The sequence below is a fragment of the Camarhynchus parvulus genome, chromosome 2 (assembly GCF_901933205.1).
Source record: "Camarhynchus parvulus chromosome 2, STF_HiC, whole genome shotgun sequence".
Taxonomy (NCBI): domain Eukaryota; kingdom Metazoa; phylum Chordata; class Aves; order Passeriformes; family Thraupidae; genus Camarhynchus; species Camarhynchus parvulus.
In genome coordinates this window covers 38,360,517-38,380,061 of record NC_044572.1, presented here as the reverse complement: position 1 = coordinate 38,380,061, position 19,545 = coordinate 38,360,517, and the positions used below count along the sequence as shown (strand labels likewise).

The window sequence follows — 19,545 nt, the reverse complement described above, 5'->3', positions numbered from 1 at the left end:
TGGATTCTGAAGCAATTTCTGATAGTAGCAAAACATGCAGATTATGTCTTTAAGAAAAAAAATGACAAGAATGAGGAGAATGAGAAGTGGCTCATCCCTCGAACTTGCTGTCATCCAGAGTTTCTAAATTCACTTCACAACTGTGGGTGAGGGGAAAAGAAGGAATGATAATTGGGAAGTCTAAAAAAATTGCAGAAGGAACACCTGATGTGAACCAGCACTGACAGAAAGCAGCCTCTGCTATGGGGAAGCACCAGATGAGGAGGAACATGGTACATGCTTCCTGCTAGATTGAGATATATGGAATAATGGAGAGAAATGAAGATACATCCAGGCTGCTGAGTGGTGAGGAGCACAGACCTGTTCTTCATTACCTAGGGCTGGGTAGCTATTTTAAAGTTGGAACATGGAAGCCAAATAGCAGAGCTGTGACCACAAGTCAGCCAAATTCCCACTCAGAGCCAAATGCTCCAGCATGGAACAGATTTTATTATTACAGCTATGTTGCATTTTCCTTTATTAAGCTGTCTTGGATTTATTTGAAACTCTTTTTTTTTTGGATGGGAAAGCATTTTCAAGTATCAGAGTAATTCTGAAAATAGATCTTTTTTATTGATACAGTGGACATCTATTAGTGTATTAAAATGCATGCTGGTATGGCTGGGGCTTTGCTGGCTGAAGAAGTAGAGCTATTCCTGTGGAACCTGATGCATTGACATGCACTTGGTTTTTAAGTGGCTGTGGCAAATCTGGCTCTTGGTGCCCCTGTGCCAGAGATGGTCAGCCCAAAGCAGTGTCAGGAGCGTGGAGTGTGTCAGTGAGCACCAAAGCCTGGCAGCCTCACTCCAACTCCTGGGGGGAGAGGCATTTTCCTGAGAGGGCTTTAGTGAACCTACTCCCCTTTGTCTGGGGTGTGCAGAAGACAGTTCCATGGGTATTGTATTGTATATTGGGTATCCAGGTATTTCTGTCAATACCTTATGCAAATTTGTAGAGATTGTGAAATTGCTATGAACAAACATTTGGATGAAGCTTAGGTTTCCCAAATAGCAACACAAACTCAAAATGTGGAGGTGCTCAAAGCTTTCTAGACAGCAAATCTATCCATGTTGCACTTGGAGATATGAACTCTGTCTGGAGCAATTCCAATAGCTGGATTTGGGATGGCTGCTGAAGGCAAACTTGCCACGGGACAGGGCAGTGACATTAAAGCAGGACACCAACTTCCCTCCAAGAATGTATACTGCTGTCTGAAAGGGAAATGGGCTGAGAAATCACTAATTCAGTTCCCTCCCTTGCACATTGTCTGACTTAAATCTCCCCACCTACTCGTGTTTTGCAGAGGTTCTGGTAACAGCAGCAATTCCAGCAGCTTTGTAGCAGGGCAAATACCATTCAGGCTTTTAGGGCTTTTAAGATTATGTTGAAAAATCACTCTCCAAAGTGCTGTTTTAGATCCCATTGAGGATCAAAGATATGCATTAAATTACACTATTGAATCCTTTTCTGCAAAAGATGACAGAACCGGGATTTTATACCCTCAGCAACCAGAGTACAGAACCTTGCACACTCTTAGGAAAATGCTAAAGGGGGGAAAAAATGAAAAAGAAAAAAGAAAAAAAGGAAAAAGAATAATGTAATAACTGAATCCCACTTCCAAATTTTCTTAAATACCAAAACCTTCATGCAGGTGTCTGTAAGGGTGTTAATATCTTTTAGCAGACCTAAATCATGCCAAACCACATGGATAACTTGTAATTGCAACAGAAAAAGAACAATAGCATGTTATCCAAAATTGCTTGTTATACCTACACTGCGATAAAAACAAGAGGTTTCTAGGGAAGATAAAGGCAAAATGTAAGGATGACTCATATGAATAAAGCTTAAAAGCATGTCTTGTGTCCCTTAGCGAGACACGTAAAGATCCCCATAACCTTAGGATCTTTGACTTTGCTTATCTATGCTTAGATAAATGTAAGTAATTAAAATGCACAGCCACATTACATCATATGGGTTAACAAAGTATGAAACCATCCAGTAAATTCATGATTCATGGCAGTACTTGTAAAAAGCAGCACATCTACTTGTAACCAGGGTACAATATATTTGAAAGCCACAATGTACGCTGCAGAGTTTTTTAACATAAATAGTCTACTTTTCAGATGTGCTGTGAAACTGCAACTGCTATAAAAATTGATGGGTCTCACACTGAAGTAATGTAGTGCTACTTGTCCAAAGTAATGTAGTGCTACTCATTTACTCTCATAAGTACGTTTATTGTGAGGATATGCATGCTTCAAACTATGTTCACAGCAAACTTTACAGGTAACACTAAACAAACTGCCTCACACTTTCTGGTGAGTTTAAAAGGTTACCAGACAAGCATCTTTACACTGATAATATGTCACTGAAGCATCTGAGAGCAGAGCAACCAACTCAACTAGTGCTGACCCCAGTGAAGCAGGTACTGCAGGCAGTTTTTGGAGCATATCCTTTGCCAGAGGTTAATGCAGAGGTTTTGCCCTTTCTAGCAAAAGCTTTTTCTTTATTCTGCTCTTCCTTTCTTTTTTTCCCTTTTTCCTCTTTCCTTTTCCTCTTTTCCTTTCTCCACCATTTCACTCAATTGGGTAAAAGCAGACGAACAGTGAAAATGACAGGGCTAAGACAGAAATAACCTTCAGTGGGGCTGCCAAGTGAGATAGGCACATCCAACAGGGAGCAGTAAATATTTCCACCTGGATGATGGTGATGATGAGCAGGTTAGTCTGCCTAGCTGTGCCTCATGCCCCAGTGAACTCCAAGAGTCAGGAGCATTCAGGAAGGATGAGTGCAGTGAGGATGAGCAGGGGAACAGAAAGCCTCTCTTACAGAAGGAGGCTCATAGACACAGGTCTGGTAGTGTGCATCAAATAAAGACAACAAGGGAAGAGGATGGTTCTTAATTAGTACACCAGGAGTGAAAAACAGAAAAATGGTCACTTAAGGTATAGGACACGACTTGCTTAAAAACAAGCGGGTATAAAATTCCCGTGAGTCAGTTCAGGTTAGGAATCAGGCAGAAGTTTCTAAAGAGCAAAGCAAGTGAGGCTCTGTAGAGCCCTTCAGCAGTTACTTTGGCTACAGCTGCCATCCAAATGTTCAGCCTAATGTTTGTGGGAAAGCAATATCGTGGCTGGCCACATCTCAGTCTGCCACTCCTCCTCTGTGTGCACCCCCTGGCACATCCTCATCGCAGGAGCTCGCCGGGAAGAGGGCCAGGAGCAACAGCAAAGCGTTTGCTTCCAGAATGCCAACTGAGGGATAAAATCACCGCTGGCCATGGAACTTGCACGTGGGGAAAATGGTAAGGAGCCAGAGCCAGAGGATGACACCAGAAAGGAAGAAGCTGGTGTGAGGGAGAGGTAGGCTTTGTTCTGATGTTCTAATCAAGGCTTAGCTGGGTGTTATTAAGCAGACATGATTTGATGTTAAGACTGTTCAGACATTGTGGATAATCAGGCCAGCCAAGTTCAGATTTTGAATGTGAAGAAAGAAATCATGCAAAGAAGTGTTGCAGTGTTACAATTTATTTTCTCTGAAGCATTTGCAAATGATATTTTTCCTGGGGCTCAAGAATGTTTGGCAGGGCCAGGATGGCAATGGTCAGCTGAGAAAAATAAACATTCTAACCCAGATCAGCATCACCAGCTCTGTAACTATAAAAATTAATTAATTTGCTTAGCACTTCAAACTCAGTAAAACACAAAACCTCAATGGCCATCTGCACTTGAAAGCTCTTCGGATTAAGGCAGTGTGGAAATTCACACTCCCCAGCTCCGCTTGAACACTTAAAGTGTAGTTGACTTTTAGTCCAAGCAAGACAGGTTTTTGTAACAACACATTTGCAAAGTGGGGAGTGTCCACGTGGAGTTACTCTGCAGTAACTAACTGCCCACACAGGCCAGCCCTAGCAGCTAACACTGGAAGCAGGCACTTTCAGCACTCAAGCATAGAGCCTGTAAGCATTTACTCACTCACTCACTCACTCACTCACTCACTCACTCACTCACTCACTCACTCACTCATTCACTATGTTTTATGCAGGCGAAGGTATCTATCAGGTTTTGTGGGGTTGCTCATGCACATGCCAAAGTGCATGAGCAACCCCACAAAATGCCTGATTTGTAGAAAGGGATGTGTGCTGGGGCCTCGAGTACCACCTCAAAGGAAAATACTAATGCCTGGACTGGGCTAGTGCATCCCACCATCCCTCCCATCCCTCTGATACATTTGGCTCTCTCACATTCCCAGATAATGCACATGTGTTCAGTCATACACAAACCCTACGGCACCCCTTCCCCCATGGAAAAGTCAGCCAGCTGTTACAAAATTCAGACCTTTCATTAACACAGTTTAGTGGCTGATACTGCCAAGCAAAACAGAGACAATTAATAATAATCAGGACTGAAGGGTCTGAGACAGCTTATGAGTAAAGGATTGTATTAGCTGTTTAAAAAGGACAAACTTGCTCCTGCCTGGAGTGATAGGGAACAAAGGGCAGTGATGTATAACCAGGGAGGGAAGAGAGTCTCTCCGTGGCTTTTGTAGATTACTATGTGAATGACAGGAGCGGCAGGAGCAAATACCTCTTTTCATTTGCTCAGCCTGCTGGAGAAGAATAGCAGCGCTTGCCAATGAAGCTGCAGCTGTGCTTCAGCGCCGTTTAATCACTGTGTATGACTGAGGCTAAATTAGCTGCCATTCTTACTCCTATTTGTTGTTCTAATGAAGATTTGCATAAATGTAAGAGTAGGGGGTAACTGATACTTGATTCTTTGCTTCAGAGGCCAGGGTGGAAGACTCGCCCATCCTGCATGTTTATATTTGTGGGAGATTCAATGTTCCCTTTCCATTTGACCTGATCTGCTTCTGGCTGATGAATGGTGAAAAAAAAGAGTTCAAAGTTGCTTATCAAATCAAGACCCCCGTTGTGTTTCTGCCTTTAGAAAGGGGCAGACTAGTTAGATGAAGAGAGGACTGAGGGATTAGAAAATTACTCCCAGCTGTAAAAAATATATATGCATGTTTCTGCAGCTACTTATGTGTATGTATACGTGATATACTTCAATGGCATGTGTATCAGTGACATATCTTTCCATCCATCCATCCATCCATCCATCCATCCATCCATCCATCCATCCATCCATCCATCCATCCATCCATCCATCCATCCGTCCATCCCTCCATCTCATGGTAAGTGACCAATGTTTTTTTAATGATAAAATATCAGAAGAAATCATATTAGGCAATATGATGAAAAGTTAGAACTTGTAAATTTCTGCAAGCCTTCTGCTGTTCATCACTAACATTCAAAGTTCACTTTTAAATAAAAGCATATCTAACACAAAACAGGCAATTACCAAGGAAGGCAAAAATGACTCAGCACTTCAAAAACATGTGCCACCAGTGCCTTGTGAGACTGGGATACAAATTAAGAAATTGTATTAATTCATCAAAAAAAGGGGAAAACTTTACCATGAAGCAGTGAAAAAATCCAAAACTACTTCATAATTAAAGAGAAGATTTGAAAATGAATCATCATAAAATTGCTTTATTTACTGCGGTCAATACAATGCTTATGGCTGCTAACTGAAAGAGGCTAAATGGAAGGACTTCCCATTTTTTCTGTGTTAACTTGTTGTACATGGTAATATGATATGGATAACCATTTTCAGTATTCCTCTTACACACTTGATATGCTAAAACTGTTGTTTGACAGCACCTGTAAGGATTTAAGATTGAGAAGGTATAAGTAGTGAATTTCTAAATTTCAAATCACTGCTGGAAACTGTCCAGCTTTAAAGATGACTGTATCCCTCCAAAGAGAGTATCTGTATCCCTACGGGAGAGCATGCATTCACTGCCCATTTCTCAATCCCTACAGAGCTTTGCAGCGTCTCTAGCTCTTTAGCTGGTCTCCAAGACACATGAGCAAATATTAATTTGGTTGTTGTACACTTCTGTCATCTATCTGCCTGACTACCTACAGACACTTCTGCATATTTTCAGCCAAACACTAACAGAAATCAATCTTTCAGAGATGTTAGCAGAGAGCATTCAATCCACCTGAAATAAATGTGCCTAAAATGATAACACTCTATCACTCCACCTCTCAGCTGAAAGGAACACCACAGCTTTCAATGTTCTATACAGCAACAAACCCACATGAAAATAAAAGCAGTCAATCACATTTTTGCCTGTTCTCACCTTATTTTGAATTCTGAAATATTTCAATAGTCTATTACAGCTTTTTATTCAGCCCCTGATTATGCCAGAATCTTGCATTCTGCTCTTTTCAAAGCAATTTTTAGCCCTTTGGGCAAATTAAAAATAATATTGAAGCATATAATAAAAAACAAACCAGTAACAGCCCTCATGACATATAAACCAATCACATAATTTTTCTTCAACGATTCTTTAGTAATTTCTATATATTATGGTTTTCCAAGGCTACAGTCAGAATTATGTGTTGGTAAATAGGGTAAGAGAAAGTGGAAATTACAGATCTAGTGGTCAATGGCATAAAACAAATCTAAAAGAGCTGAGGGGAGAGGTTAAGTGCTATGCTAGTTAATAAGAACGACAGCTTGTTTTGAATACTCATGCTGGCTGTCCAAGATATTGAATAAACCTCATTTAAACTAATTTTCATTATTTGTAGAGTCTGTGTTAGGCATCTATCATTGCCTGTGCTATTAATATTGCTTTCAGAGACCACATTACCAGCATATTTAAATGAAAGCTTTCCTATTCAATATTTATTAACTCATTAATATTTCTTGGTGGTAATATCCTGGTTGTAATATCCAAATTATGCATACTAAGGTATTTTCTACTGATCAAACTTTCTGAATTAAATTTTTTTTTTCTCCAGTACTAAAACTGCACTTGAGCTTCTGAAATTCTGCTTTCTTTTTATACTATTTATATGAATAGCATGTAAAATTTGCATTTTTGTGTTTTTTTCAGTAGGTACCAGTAAACCAGAGCACTGACCAGATATTACTGAGCTGACCAAATGTGAATGACAAATGAATGAGGATATGAAAGTTAATTCAGCTTACCGGGGTTACAGTCTGTGAGGAGGGAGCAGATGGAGAGGAGAACTTTAGAAATGGTTAATGCTGGACTCCAGTTGTCCTTTAAAATGTCCAGGCAGATGACGCCTTGGCTGTTAATGTTGCAGTGGTAGATCCTTGTCCGGAACGTTACCTGGAAAGGACAGGGTGTCTCAGTTCAACAGCGTTCAAGCCAGTAATCACACAATTATTAAACATTGAAAAACCATAGGAACAAACATTCTGCTTTCCAGGCTGCTACTCTGTTACTGCTGGTTAAAGACTGGGCAAGACAAAATAAAGGAAATAAACTCTGCCTCTTGCGGCTGTGGCCAGCAGTGAAACTGGTTTGTGCAGGGTGAGAATGGGACACATTTCCCGAGCTTCCTCCTGCCTTGGTCTTATCAATCTCATTATTTTGTACACAGCCAAAAAAAAAGCACTTCCAGCCCCCTAATCTGGACAATGTTCATAACTCAGGTCCACAGCTCTTTCACGCTTTGAAGGAAGTCAGAACAAGACAGATTCTTCTATTGTCTTCATCTGTTCATCATTTGACACAACAGATTAAGCTGTAAAAAAACCGCAGAGGCATCACAGCAGTGACTCCTGAAAAAATGGAAGTGAAATATTTTGAAGAAAGGCTGCTCAAATAAAATGCTTTTATTTCCAAATTTTAGGTTACATTTTTATCAGTAGAATTGTTTGCAAGCACCTTTGGGGTTTTTTTTAGTAGTTTATTTTGATGATTTCTGTATCTATTTTATATGGTGCTCCAAGTGATCTCATAGGTAACAAACCATGGCAATTATTTTAGCCCAGAATAATGTCCTCCTTCTTCAAGCTGAATACACAGGCTTTTTATTTTAAAAGAAGCTCAGCTAGGAATGTTCACTTCATAGTTCAGAATGAATACTGGGGCTCCTGCATAAGAAGGGACAATGTGAATAAAGCCACCTCTTGGAGGTCATCAAGGACTAATTTCTCCATCAGTTCTAGCCAAATGACAAGTCATACCCAGACAGTTTCAATGACATGTTCCTAAAATCTAAAATTAAGACATAGAACTTCAGACATCTACCTCACCAGCAACAGCCCTGCCAGGAGAGGGGCCGGGCAGGCAGGAGACAACAGCAGGCAAAGCATTCCCTGACTCAGGGAAGCTGTGCTCTTCCCTCCTCTGGGACAGTGCTAATGTAAGCTGGGAGTGCCTACAAACCCACCCCTGCCCTTCCACAGATAAACCCCTGTCTGGAGAGTAATGCAAACTGGTGGCAGGCAGGCTCCTCTTCTGATTTTCTTCAGTATCAGAGATCTCAGTGATCCGAGTGGGATTATCAGGCCACTCAGCAAACAGAAAGGAGAATGCAAGTGAAATAATACAGTCCTTGGTTTACTTCTATAAAAAATAATTATAGAAGTAATTCTTTAGCACACTGAAAAATTCTGCCCCTTTGGATTAAATCAAGAAGCTTTGACAAAATAATGGAAAGAAACGATAGCGGATTTATGGTATTAAAGCATTGCATTCAACAATAAATACTTTTTCTCCTAAGTACTTTTCCACGTAGATCTGGAAAAATGCTTTGGAGCCCATTGTCATGCACCAGTGAGTTCTGTACCAAAGAACCCTACTAAGCAAGTTCATCAGTTTTTAAATGCTTCTATATTTAAAGGTATTGCTAATTCATTGGATAATCTGACAGTTTGCCACTCCATACCCTACATATTTATAGGTTCCTTTGTTTTTCCTGTTCACTTGTGGTTTTGCTTATTGTTTTCCAGCCTAAGTGCTTCACTTCTGGGACCTCAATGAGAATTTAAAATATTTCTGGTGCAATGATCTCAATTAATCCAAATCCTAAAGCCAGATGATCTATTTTCTCCCCCTCATTAGAAACCCAAGCACATTCAGCATTTGGAGGGAAGGAAGTCTTCTGTGAGATCAAAATATTATTTATTTAAATAATTATAATTTGGTGATAAAATTAAATGCCTGTGTACAAAGGGAAGCTATTTTGAACAAGGAAGGTTGCTAAAGCACAAAAGTCATAAACTACTTTACACAAAGTGCCCAGAAAGGGAGATGGTGTAGAGGACCATCCTAGGAATTGTAGGTACTCATTTATTCCCTAGGTAGATTAACTCCAGGAACACTTATACTCCACTTAGAAGTGAATCAGTGACTGCTCCCTAGCAGGATGTCCCAGGACTCAGTAAAAACACCTGCTTAATTTTAAGTATTGTATGCTAACTTATCAGTACACCATTAAAATAAAGCTTATGCTTAAGTATTTTACCTCAACTAAGGTGCTTCCCTATACTTCCACAATGAAAAATTTGAGGACTTCATTCAGTGGCATCTAAATATACTGAGTAATAAGATCTGTGTGGTCTCACTGAATGTGGGGGAAGCACTGAATCCACTGCACAGATTAAATTATACCCTCTAAAATATTTATAGACAGGTCAGTCTGAGCTTGCAGCTTGCTTCAGAGAAGGTCATTGATTGGAGCGTGTATTTTAACTGTTTTTTCTCCAGCAGAGAGGACAGACACTGCCACAAGTTTGTTCCCCTGCCTCAGCCTCTTCTGAAGCACTGAAGCAAGGTCACTGGGAATTTGGCAGGATTCAGAGCCACTGAGATGAATAGAGGTAGTTCATGTCATTCATGAACTGTTCAACACTTCATTGCCATCTCAGGCTACCTGGTGGATAAATGTATGTGGGACTACACCTGTTTGCAGTTGGAAGGTTGTTTTTAGAAAATGCTTAGACCTGAAATATAGCATTTTTTCACTGTGAGTACGTATTAAACCTGTGAGACTGAGAAAGGCTACCACTGACAATGTCACCAACTCACCAAATATGCCAGTGCACTTTAAAATGCCTGCCTAAGACAGGCAGGCATTTAAATATTTTAATAATCAATATATTAGTTATTTTATAATGACAATATGTTACATTTTATTAATTAATTTTAATACTGAAAAATCAATTCAATCAATTAATGAAAATAATCACAGTGTTTAGAATTGCAGAAGAAGCTGTATTAATGACAGCCTTAATACACTGGAAACTGTGGCCTGAAGGTGGCAGATAACAGAGTTCTCACCCCAAGGCAGCAGAGTACAAATGGGATGACACATTGCTTTCCTCATCCATGTATTGCCTCAAATTGCTGATAATGTGGGAAGTGCTGAGATGTAACTTTCTGCATGTTGTGCTTACCATACCTACATTATAAGGTTATGCAGGGTCCTCCTATTCTACCATGTGTTAATAACTTTCCAGGGGAACTGCATTTTCTTTATTATGGTCATATTTTTACCTTTGATGTCACTTAAATGCTTCCTTTAAATGCCGGACTCTAATTCCATTTATCCCCTAATGAAAACACCTAAACAACCCCATGTAGGGGCTCTAAGGACTGTGTGGGTGTGCAGGCAAAGTCACCTTCAGACAATTAAATGGTAGAGGAGAAATTTATGGATTTTCTTGAACCGTAAGTGTTCTCTATGGATTTATTCTCTTTCATTCTGGAATTTAAAAAGCATACCTAATTTTTTTTTGAATAAAAGTATAGGTCAGGAAAATACAAATGATGGGAAATTGGGAAAAATGGGACTACCTTCTGAAAACTGTGAGCACTACAAACAAACTTCCAAAAGGTAATGATAAGGAATTTATTTTCAATCAATTTTTATTCAATCAGTGTTGGAAGTAAACAATAATAAACTCATCTGTCATCTACTGCTGAATGCCAAACATGCAAAGCTATGTCTGGCTGTTTGCTGAGTAAATTTTAGGACAGAAAAGAGACTGTTTATAAAACCTGGGAAGAGGAAACGAAGACAGATTTCAGTTGAGTGATTGGAGGCAACTAGTTGAAGGCAAGATAAGTAATTTCGGGATCTCAGAGTGATTTTGAGCACCATTTTTCCAGCATCATGTAGTCCTAAAATAACTTAATATCTTTCTTTTGCATGGAAGTCTAAACACAGCAGTCACTATGATGCCTGGTACACCATCTCACACACTTTCAGACTCCACTGAATTCAGTTGCAACATTCTTCAAAAACCTATCAGGAGGAAGAAATGATTCTCTAGTTTTACGAATTACATGCAAGGGCTTACAGTGTACACTCAGGGTTTGCTTTCATCAGCCTGTTTGGGTTCAAACCCTCACCTCCTGCTTCTCAGTCACTGGAGCCTGGTGAGTGTGTAGAGAGAGAGGAAAAATTCCCAGAGCCAACCAGAAAATAAACAAAAACAACCTCCTTTTGCTCAGCTAATACTGGAGGCAGAGTTGAGATTCCCAGGGCTCTCATTCCCGTGATTTTGGGAAGCTCCTTTCAAGAACTTTCATTTCTTACAAGGATGGAATCTTGCATGCCTGCTTGAGATGAAATTTCTGTCTTCCTCAAATATTCCCCAGGAGTTCTGCTGTAATAAAACTGCAGACTGCAGTGGCACTACCTGAAGTTGTACGCAACAGAAAGGTTATATCTACATACATATATATATATATATATATATATATATATATATATATTATTATATATATATGATGACATTTATATGATGCTCAAGGAGAGAGTAAGTTGTTCCCATCTCAGTTTGTCAGACTTTATGAGCAATACATTTGTCCTCTCAGAGAAAATAAAAACAAGATCAGGCCTACACTCTTCAGTCATATGAGAAAAATAAAACAGACTAAATGAAAAGTCTATAAAGCTCTGAATGACACAGCATTCATGCAATAACCTTTATATTAATTAGCACCCTTTAACTTCTTACAGAGTGCACTTCATTTATCTATGAGCACTGAAGCTGCCTTTCTAAGACAGGGTGGACTTTTTCCAGTTTGTTAGTACATATTTGTACCATGCACACGAACAATTGTTGAGATACTTAATGATTCATCACAAAGAGTATACAAAAAATGACTGGCCATATGATGCTCACTACTTAAGAGTACATTTTAAGTTTACAGCAAGAAATGAACTTCATCTACTTCTCAAAACACTTGATTGCATCTAATTTTACTTGGTAAAAAACAGATATAAATAATTTTATTGAAGGAAAATACATGGTATCTGCATTAGCAGGAAATAATAAACAGTAATTACGTTTGCTTGACCCACAGAGAAGTCTGATATGCAAACTGTGCTGTGCTTCTTTGGCGAAATGCACCATGCAAGACATCAGTACACAAAAGTGGTAACAATTTAAATGGATATAATAGCATCCACATGAGTTCACCTTTAATACTACTGAAAATGAATCAGTATGCAATGTGAGTAATTATTCATTATATTCATTGTAATTATGAAGCTGAGTAACTACTCACACTGTCTCATTGAACAGTGTTGCAGGGGAAAAAAATTGAATAAGCACAGCAGCAATAAACGATACTATATAAATGCACTCATTTTGCACACAGATTTAACAGCAGGACAAGCAAAAAGGGACCTTGATAATCTTTGATGTATCCAAGAGAGAGAAAAAAATAGTCCTCAATGGTACAAAGTTTTCTGAAAACAAAGGAAGAGAAGGAGAGGACAAGGGATATGGATTACTGTTTGGGTTAGGGATGTTCAGAATAGAAACAAGATGGTAATTTGCCAAGCATCAAAAGCTTTCTCTGACAAAGTCACTATGAGTTTTTATAAAATGATTTTCATATAATCAGCATAATCTTTCTTACAATTAGCAGTTCCTTATGGAAAGTCAGCAAAAAAGTTCTTTTATAAGAGAGCAAGTTTTTTTTTAAGATTTACTGACCATTTAACTTTAATAAAATAAAACCTCCCTTTTAAAGTTCAAAGCATGCAGGCTGTACTGTCCTATGTGTATGCCTCTCTCAGTTCACCACAGTGCTCCTGCATGGTGCTCCAGGCACAAGACTTTATTCCTAGACTGTATTCTAAGAAACAGGGGCCTCTTCTTCCTCACCCAATTTCAACAGCCATTGGGTATTTAGGTACTCCATACATGAGAAGTCCTAGGCAGACTGACTTCAAAACTAGTAGTTCTTTGTCCTGATCAGTCCAGCTGCTCTCATTTTATAGTAATGATGTACAAAAAATTCTTTCTCTCACATCTGTGTATATTTATCTGTGTGTGTAAAAGAGGACAAGAAACAACATCGACATATTATGTATTTTTAGATCACATGGGTTTTATGCAGTAGTAAAACGGGCTTGATACAGCAGAATTATGTAGCTTCTGAAATTTCCAAAAGACAAGTTGTCATCCGAAAATGTATTTGACAAGCAATATGAAAACCAGTGCTGTGAGGCAGGAGATATTCCCCATACGATGCCTCTACAGGGCCTCTTAAAGAGCTTTGTGTACTGGGTATTCACAGGAAATTGGAAGAAATGATAAACCACCTAAGTCTTGGTAAGGAAAACAGGAGGAGTTTAGTTAGATAGAGCTGTTTGCATCAAGATTAACTAAATCAATAGAAACTACTGATATAAATTAGTGTATTGTAAACAAAGTGAATAAGGAGGCTATTCATTAGAAGAATCATTGGCAATTCAATTTACCAATTACTAGATGAATTATCAGATAAATGAATTGAAAGGAAATCTCAGAGATTTCCATGGTGTTGCCTTATCAAATACATATTTTGCATTTAATCACAATAAAACATAGTTATTGATTCCTCAGTCTAACATATTTCTGCTCACATCTATGTTCTCCACTTTAAAACTCTCATTCTGTCATTTTGGGAGGCATTACACTTTCTTAGGCAACCACCTAGGTTTGAGCTGTCCAGAGCCCTGTACCACTGCATGCTGGTTCAGCACCACCTGAACACATCACAGACTCACAGAATGGTTTGGGTTGGAAGGGACCTTGAAGATCATCCAGTGTCAACCCTCTGCCATGGGCAGGGACACTTTCCCCTAGACTGGGCTACTCTAAGTTCCATCCAGCCTGGCCTTCAACACTTCCAGGGCTGGAGCATCCCAGGGAGGTCATCTGTGGAATAAACTGTTTCACTGCAGGTGGTGCAAGCACGGGAACTGCACTCTGCAGCTCACACTCCTGGAAAGAGCTGTTCTGAGAAGGGCAGGATTGGGGCTGATCCTGCTGCCTCTGACAATGGTCTTGCTGGTGGTAGGTTGTCCATTTCTCCCTCTCAAAGACTCCCCGGCATCTGATTTCTGCCTGCAAACACCCAAAGACTTCACTTGCTGGGAAAACCTGCCAACTCCATTTATTGTCACGGATGAAGGATTCCTGGGCTGCTCCCAGTGAGAAGATGCAAATGGAAAGGCTGGGCGAGGAGAACAAGGGAGCACGGAGGCACAGCCAAGGGGCCGCGGGAGGCAGCGCTGTGGGAACATGCCACACCGTCAGCACCAGGAGTAGCATGGGGAAGGCAGGAGGCAGCGGAAAAAAGCTGTGAGCAGCACAGCACGGCACTGAGAGCTAATAGGATGTGACAGAGGCTATGAGAGAAGTATGACGAGGCAAATGAATGTAAAGGATAAGGCTGACAGGAGAGCAGTGCGTTTGAAGGCTGCCCTTATGATGGCAATATCTGGGAAGGGGGGCTAGAGGAGGCTCAATGAAGCCCTGCCTGCATCAAGGTTCCAGAGATGGTAAAAAGGAGTCAGTCAAACGGGCTGTACTTAGGGAGTTTAAGAGCTTCAAGTGTAAATTGTGTTACTAGTGATAAATGCAATTTAGAGTGCATGTCTGCCTAGTAAGGTTCATTTTAACATAGCTTAGAAATACCAAGGAATGTTTATTTTTTTTTGCATCTACTCTTGTAAGCACTCTTTTCTATTACACTGCAGATAAAAGTGTCCTTAACAGCCAATCACATATAAAACAAGTATGAACATGTAGAATAGAAGCCAAGAACAAAAAGTATTGCCTCCTCAGACATGAAGCTGAACTTACAAAATAGGTTGAAATTCGTCTACCACAGAAGAAGAATTCCACAAATGGATATTTAGTGCTATATTACAATTATGTATTAAAAAACCTGAAGAGATGTTTAATATTGCCATTGAGATCAGACTCTATAGACATTGTGCATTATATTTAAAAAGGAAAAGGGCCTTCCTTGTAGTCCAACAGCTGATTTAAACCATCTAGGCTTTCAAGTGATGAGAATAGTTTTTCAGTTAGTCATTAGGCATAGGAGACATACATAGGAGAATTACATAGGACTTAACAGAAAACAGAGTTTTCTGTTATTTTAATTTTGATTTAGAGGTGATTTAGCATATTGCAGCTTTCAAGTCCTATGAGCCATTTTTCAGTCAGCTGAGATTAAAGTCCCTAGCAAGATTAATTGTAGAATTGGGATTAAGAGATTCTATAAATCACTCAAATCCAAAAATACAGCTAGCAGAATACTAGGATAATGATAGATACATCCATATTGTATCAGCCACAGCTAAATTGAATTGACACTGTATTAGACTGAACGTAGTCAAATATGAGAGTAGAAGTTATTAATAAAGATTATTCTTCAGGAAAGTGCAGACTCCATTGCAGTGACAATTCCAGGGAGGAAAGTTCTCTTGAAGAGCATTTGTTTTTCTAAAAACACCTGTACAAAAGACTGGTATGGCTTCCTGATTTGTCAAAGCTTCCTGCTCCAGAGGGACAGTATGCAGGATAATGAAATTACTGCCTTTCCTTCTGTTGTGTAGTGTACCCAAAGCTTCAGTGTTTGTACTGATGGCTAAACTTTAAAGGATCTCAGATCAAAACCTTGCATACTTGGGGAATTCACTGATTTCTTACGTGGACTGAGGACAGAAATTGAGGTGAAATTCTTCCTGTCAGACCTGGCTAAAATATGTGATACCTCCTACTCAAATACACATGGACATATAAAATCATACATGTACACCCACAGATATACACACACACGTCCTCCCACAAGAGACATCTGTGCATGGCTAAATCCCATTCAATACCCCAAAGAAGGAGCTTTAGGGTATTGAATGGGATAGAGAGAGAGAGAGAGAGAGACCTTTCCTCTGTTAAAGCCAAGGGGCGAACTGTCTGAATCCATTAAGGATGAAAGGAAGATAGTTGGCAGGAAAAAGAAATCTCAAAGGTATTTCTAAAAAAGGTTGAGGGGGTCATTAAGCCACTGAAAAAACGTAAAGTTATTTCCTTGGCAAGTCATCTAAGCATTTTTATTCATTTCAACTCTGAACAGGGCACAGCTTTGTCTATTTTTCAGTCCCTTCTGCTACATGCTGTATTTTTGGGCTGAAGTGAAACCTCACCTTGTGACCGAAATTGAAGCCTCAGCAGCACCTGGCCTTTGGCAGAAAGTGAGCTCATCACCACATCTATGCCTCACTTTGTGTGTTCCATACCTTCCTTCTGACTGGCATCTCATAAAACCAACGTGACACTGAGGATGCAGCTGAGAGGAGAGCGGTGATCGTGCAGCCTGACGCTTTCTTGCTGACTCAGCCAACGAGTGCTCAGCTCATTTCTGCTGTGCCGCAGCAGCTTCCTCACAGCACAGGCAAGGAAATATTTTTAATTGATTAGAGCCTCCCAAAAAGCCCAAGTTAATTTGCTAGTTCTCTGATGAGCTGTTCTAAGCATCTTGTTTTCTGGTTGTAGAGCTAAATCAGAATTAGGCTGGGCTGGCCCTCCATCACTCCTATCAAGCTGCATTGGTCACACAGAGGTAAACTTTTTTGGGGAAGAACAACTCCCTCCTCTTCATGAGTGTGCTGCAGTTGTGAGTGAAGCCAAATGCCATTGAATTATAAGGAAAGCAGAGCTGAAAAGGTCAGTGACCTCCAGCTCAAAAAATGTGGAGTCCAGTTTCAAGGCATGTGACAAAGCTGAAATACAGAAACAGTCTGACTTCAAAGGGGAAGAAATTAACAGTGTGAGAGCAAATTATACTCCAACTTACCACATGATTTATTCTGTGATGGTAAAGGGTAACTTAATTTGACTCTATGGTTATGGTTTAACTTTGGAAAAACACTGACGGGCAAGGACAGACAAAATGAAAACTACGGATCCATAGGGGATCCATAGTCTGTTGGTGCAGACTGGAAGGGAAACCTGATGACAGTGATGTGTTGCTATACAAAACCTGAAATATGAACTGGATCACACTGGAAAATTAATGTGGAAAATGGAGATAAAACTTGAAAATCTTAAGAATGTTGGAGGCTACAAAAACTGAAGAAATACCTGAAAGTGGAAACTGGTATAGATACTTTTTCTTTGTTAACCAAACCTGAATGAAAGAGTGATTCTTTTATGTGATAAAGGGAAAGTAGAGAAGCAGATTAACTATCTGGAACAGCAAATGAAAATTACTTTGTACATTTGTTAAAAAGAAAAAACAAAATATAGAACATCTTTACTTGTACAAATGTCGTCTCTGTTTTTTATTTAATTAATGTTTTCCAACATGCAACAGGGTGCCCAGCAATCACATCAGGCATCAACAGTGTTTATAGAAGCAATCTGGATCCCCCAAAAATATCAAGAACTTTGTATAATACAAATTGAAGTGTTTACACCACAAACATATTTTAATGATGGTAATAAAAATAAAAGACACATATCCAAAATAAATTTTCAATGCATTTTTCTTACTTAAAAAATTATTTTACCCTCCCCAAGATCCATGTGTGACATACACATGTATGGATGTGATGGAGTGCACAGCATCTGAGAAGAGATAAGGAAAAGGGATCTTTCTGCAGATTTTAACACACTGTGGATTAGGCCCCTTAACAGTGAATATATTATGTGACATGGGAATTTGCCTTTGGAACTCCAGGCTGGGTCAAGTAATTGCATCTGGGAAATATAGTTTCTGTTTCTTCCCAGTTTTTTTGTGGTCACATTTTTGGAAGATCAATTTTGACAGTACTTGTTTAAATATTTCCTTACTTCATAGTGAATGAGGGATGAAAATGGCCCACAGAACTCTCAGGAGTAATTTATGAATTCAATCATAGTGAAAAATGTGAATTAGACTCTTTCTGCTATGTTCTTACAGGGAGGTAATCTTGCCAGCACTCAGGATACATTTTATGTCTTTCTCAGTACATTTCACAGTCTTGTACTTTATCCCTAGGTTTTTTAAGATGATAGAGCCATAAGGACTTTGAAAAAAATTAGAATATAACTACCAAGAAATCTAAAAGAATCTATGACCATAACCCTTTAATCCATAATTCTGAGAACAGCACAAAATATCACAAATCTTCTGGAGAAGTAGAAGGGATGCCAGCACACAGATAGCACTGTACCACGAGGCCATGGGTTACATTCCACGTACTCAGTACATTTCTTTTGCTAGAGATCAGCTTGGGGAGAACGTATTTAACTACCCTTTCCCAGCAGTGCTGACAGGCAGCTACCTTATGATAAGCAGTGGTCTTCCCATGCTGCTCAGTTAAAGGGATTTCCCTAACTATTTTACCCATGAATGAGTTTCATAAGGTCTGGAAAATAGGTGTAATGAAAAAGCAACAGTTTGCTAGATCATACAGCAGGACTGAAAAGAGGAGTCCTTTAGAACTGTGGCTGAAGTGAATAGAGTAAGAATCCATGTGTTCAACACATGCTTATGACACAGTTATATCTGACATTAGTCCCCTGTGCACACACACAAATTACTTTCTTACAGATGACAATTCCCCTCAACATAAAACTGGCTGTTTGCTAAGACAATATTGCATCATCAATTCTCTTATCCTTTATCAAGCAGTGCATTTTCATATGATTTAGATGCACACATTTCTTACAGTGACAACTGGCATCAAGATAAAGGCAGACAATCAAATCTATTACGAAGCAGGACAAGAACCACCTCTTTGCTTGACATTTCATTAATAAGCAATGCACAGCTGCATTACTCATGTCTTAAAATAACAGAGTTGCTGAGCACAACTGAGTGGAGATTGAAAAAGACTTTACCTTGTGGTGAAATAGCAAACTGGACCTTCAACTTCTATTTTAAAAGGGTATCTGTCACATCCACTGCCTCAAGACTCAACAGGTTAAACAGAGAGAATGACAAAAGATCTCCCTGTAATTTGTCTTTCAGAGCTAGCTCTTATGTATTAGCTCTCTGAGAGAGAGAACTTCAAGCTCTATTTTGTATGCCATAAAGCCATTTTATCCCCCAAAAATTAAAATTTTAACTTTCTGGGGGGACTGAACGTAACCCTTGCACGGCAGCTAGCACAAACAAACCAAGCCCAAGAAAGAAGTAAATAAATAGGACTTGTTAAAACACATCTTGTCCAGACAGTGGGCTGGACTGGGGGGAGGTAGGAAAAACAGGACAGGGGAAGAACAGAACAGAACTGACCCAGCTCAGCGTGCCCAGAGCTTTAACAAACTGAAGGAGACATCATAAATTTTCAAATTCTTTCTTCACTATGTGACAACAGCTGCCTAAATCTGA

General features: G+C 39.5%; 1 protein-coding gene across 3 annotated transcripts in view; it reads right to left on the bottom strand.

Moving 5' to 3' along the window:
* LOC115917163 (ubiquitin-conjugating enzyme E2 E2) overlaps positions 1 to 19,545 on the bottom strand; it is a 202,688-nt gene that overhangs the window by 16,167 nt on the left and 166,976 nt on the right. For all 3 annotated transcript variants that reach the window (XM_030970905.1, XM_030970898.1, XM_030970911.1), the window contains exon 5: positions 7,104 to 7,251. In XM_030970905.1, coding sequence (XP_030826765.1) covers positions 7,104 to 7,251 — 148 coding nt within the window. The remainder of the gene's footprint in view (positions 1 to 7,103; positions 7,252 to 19,545) is intronic.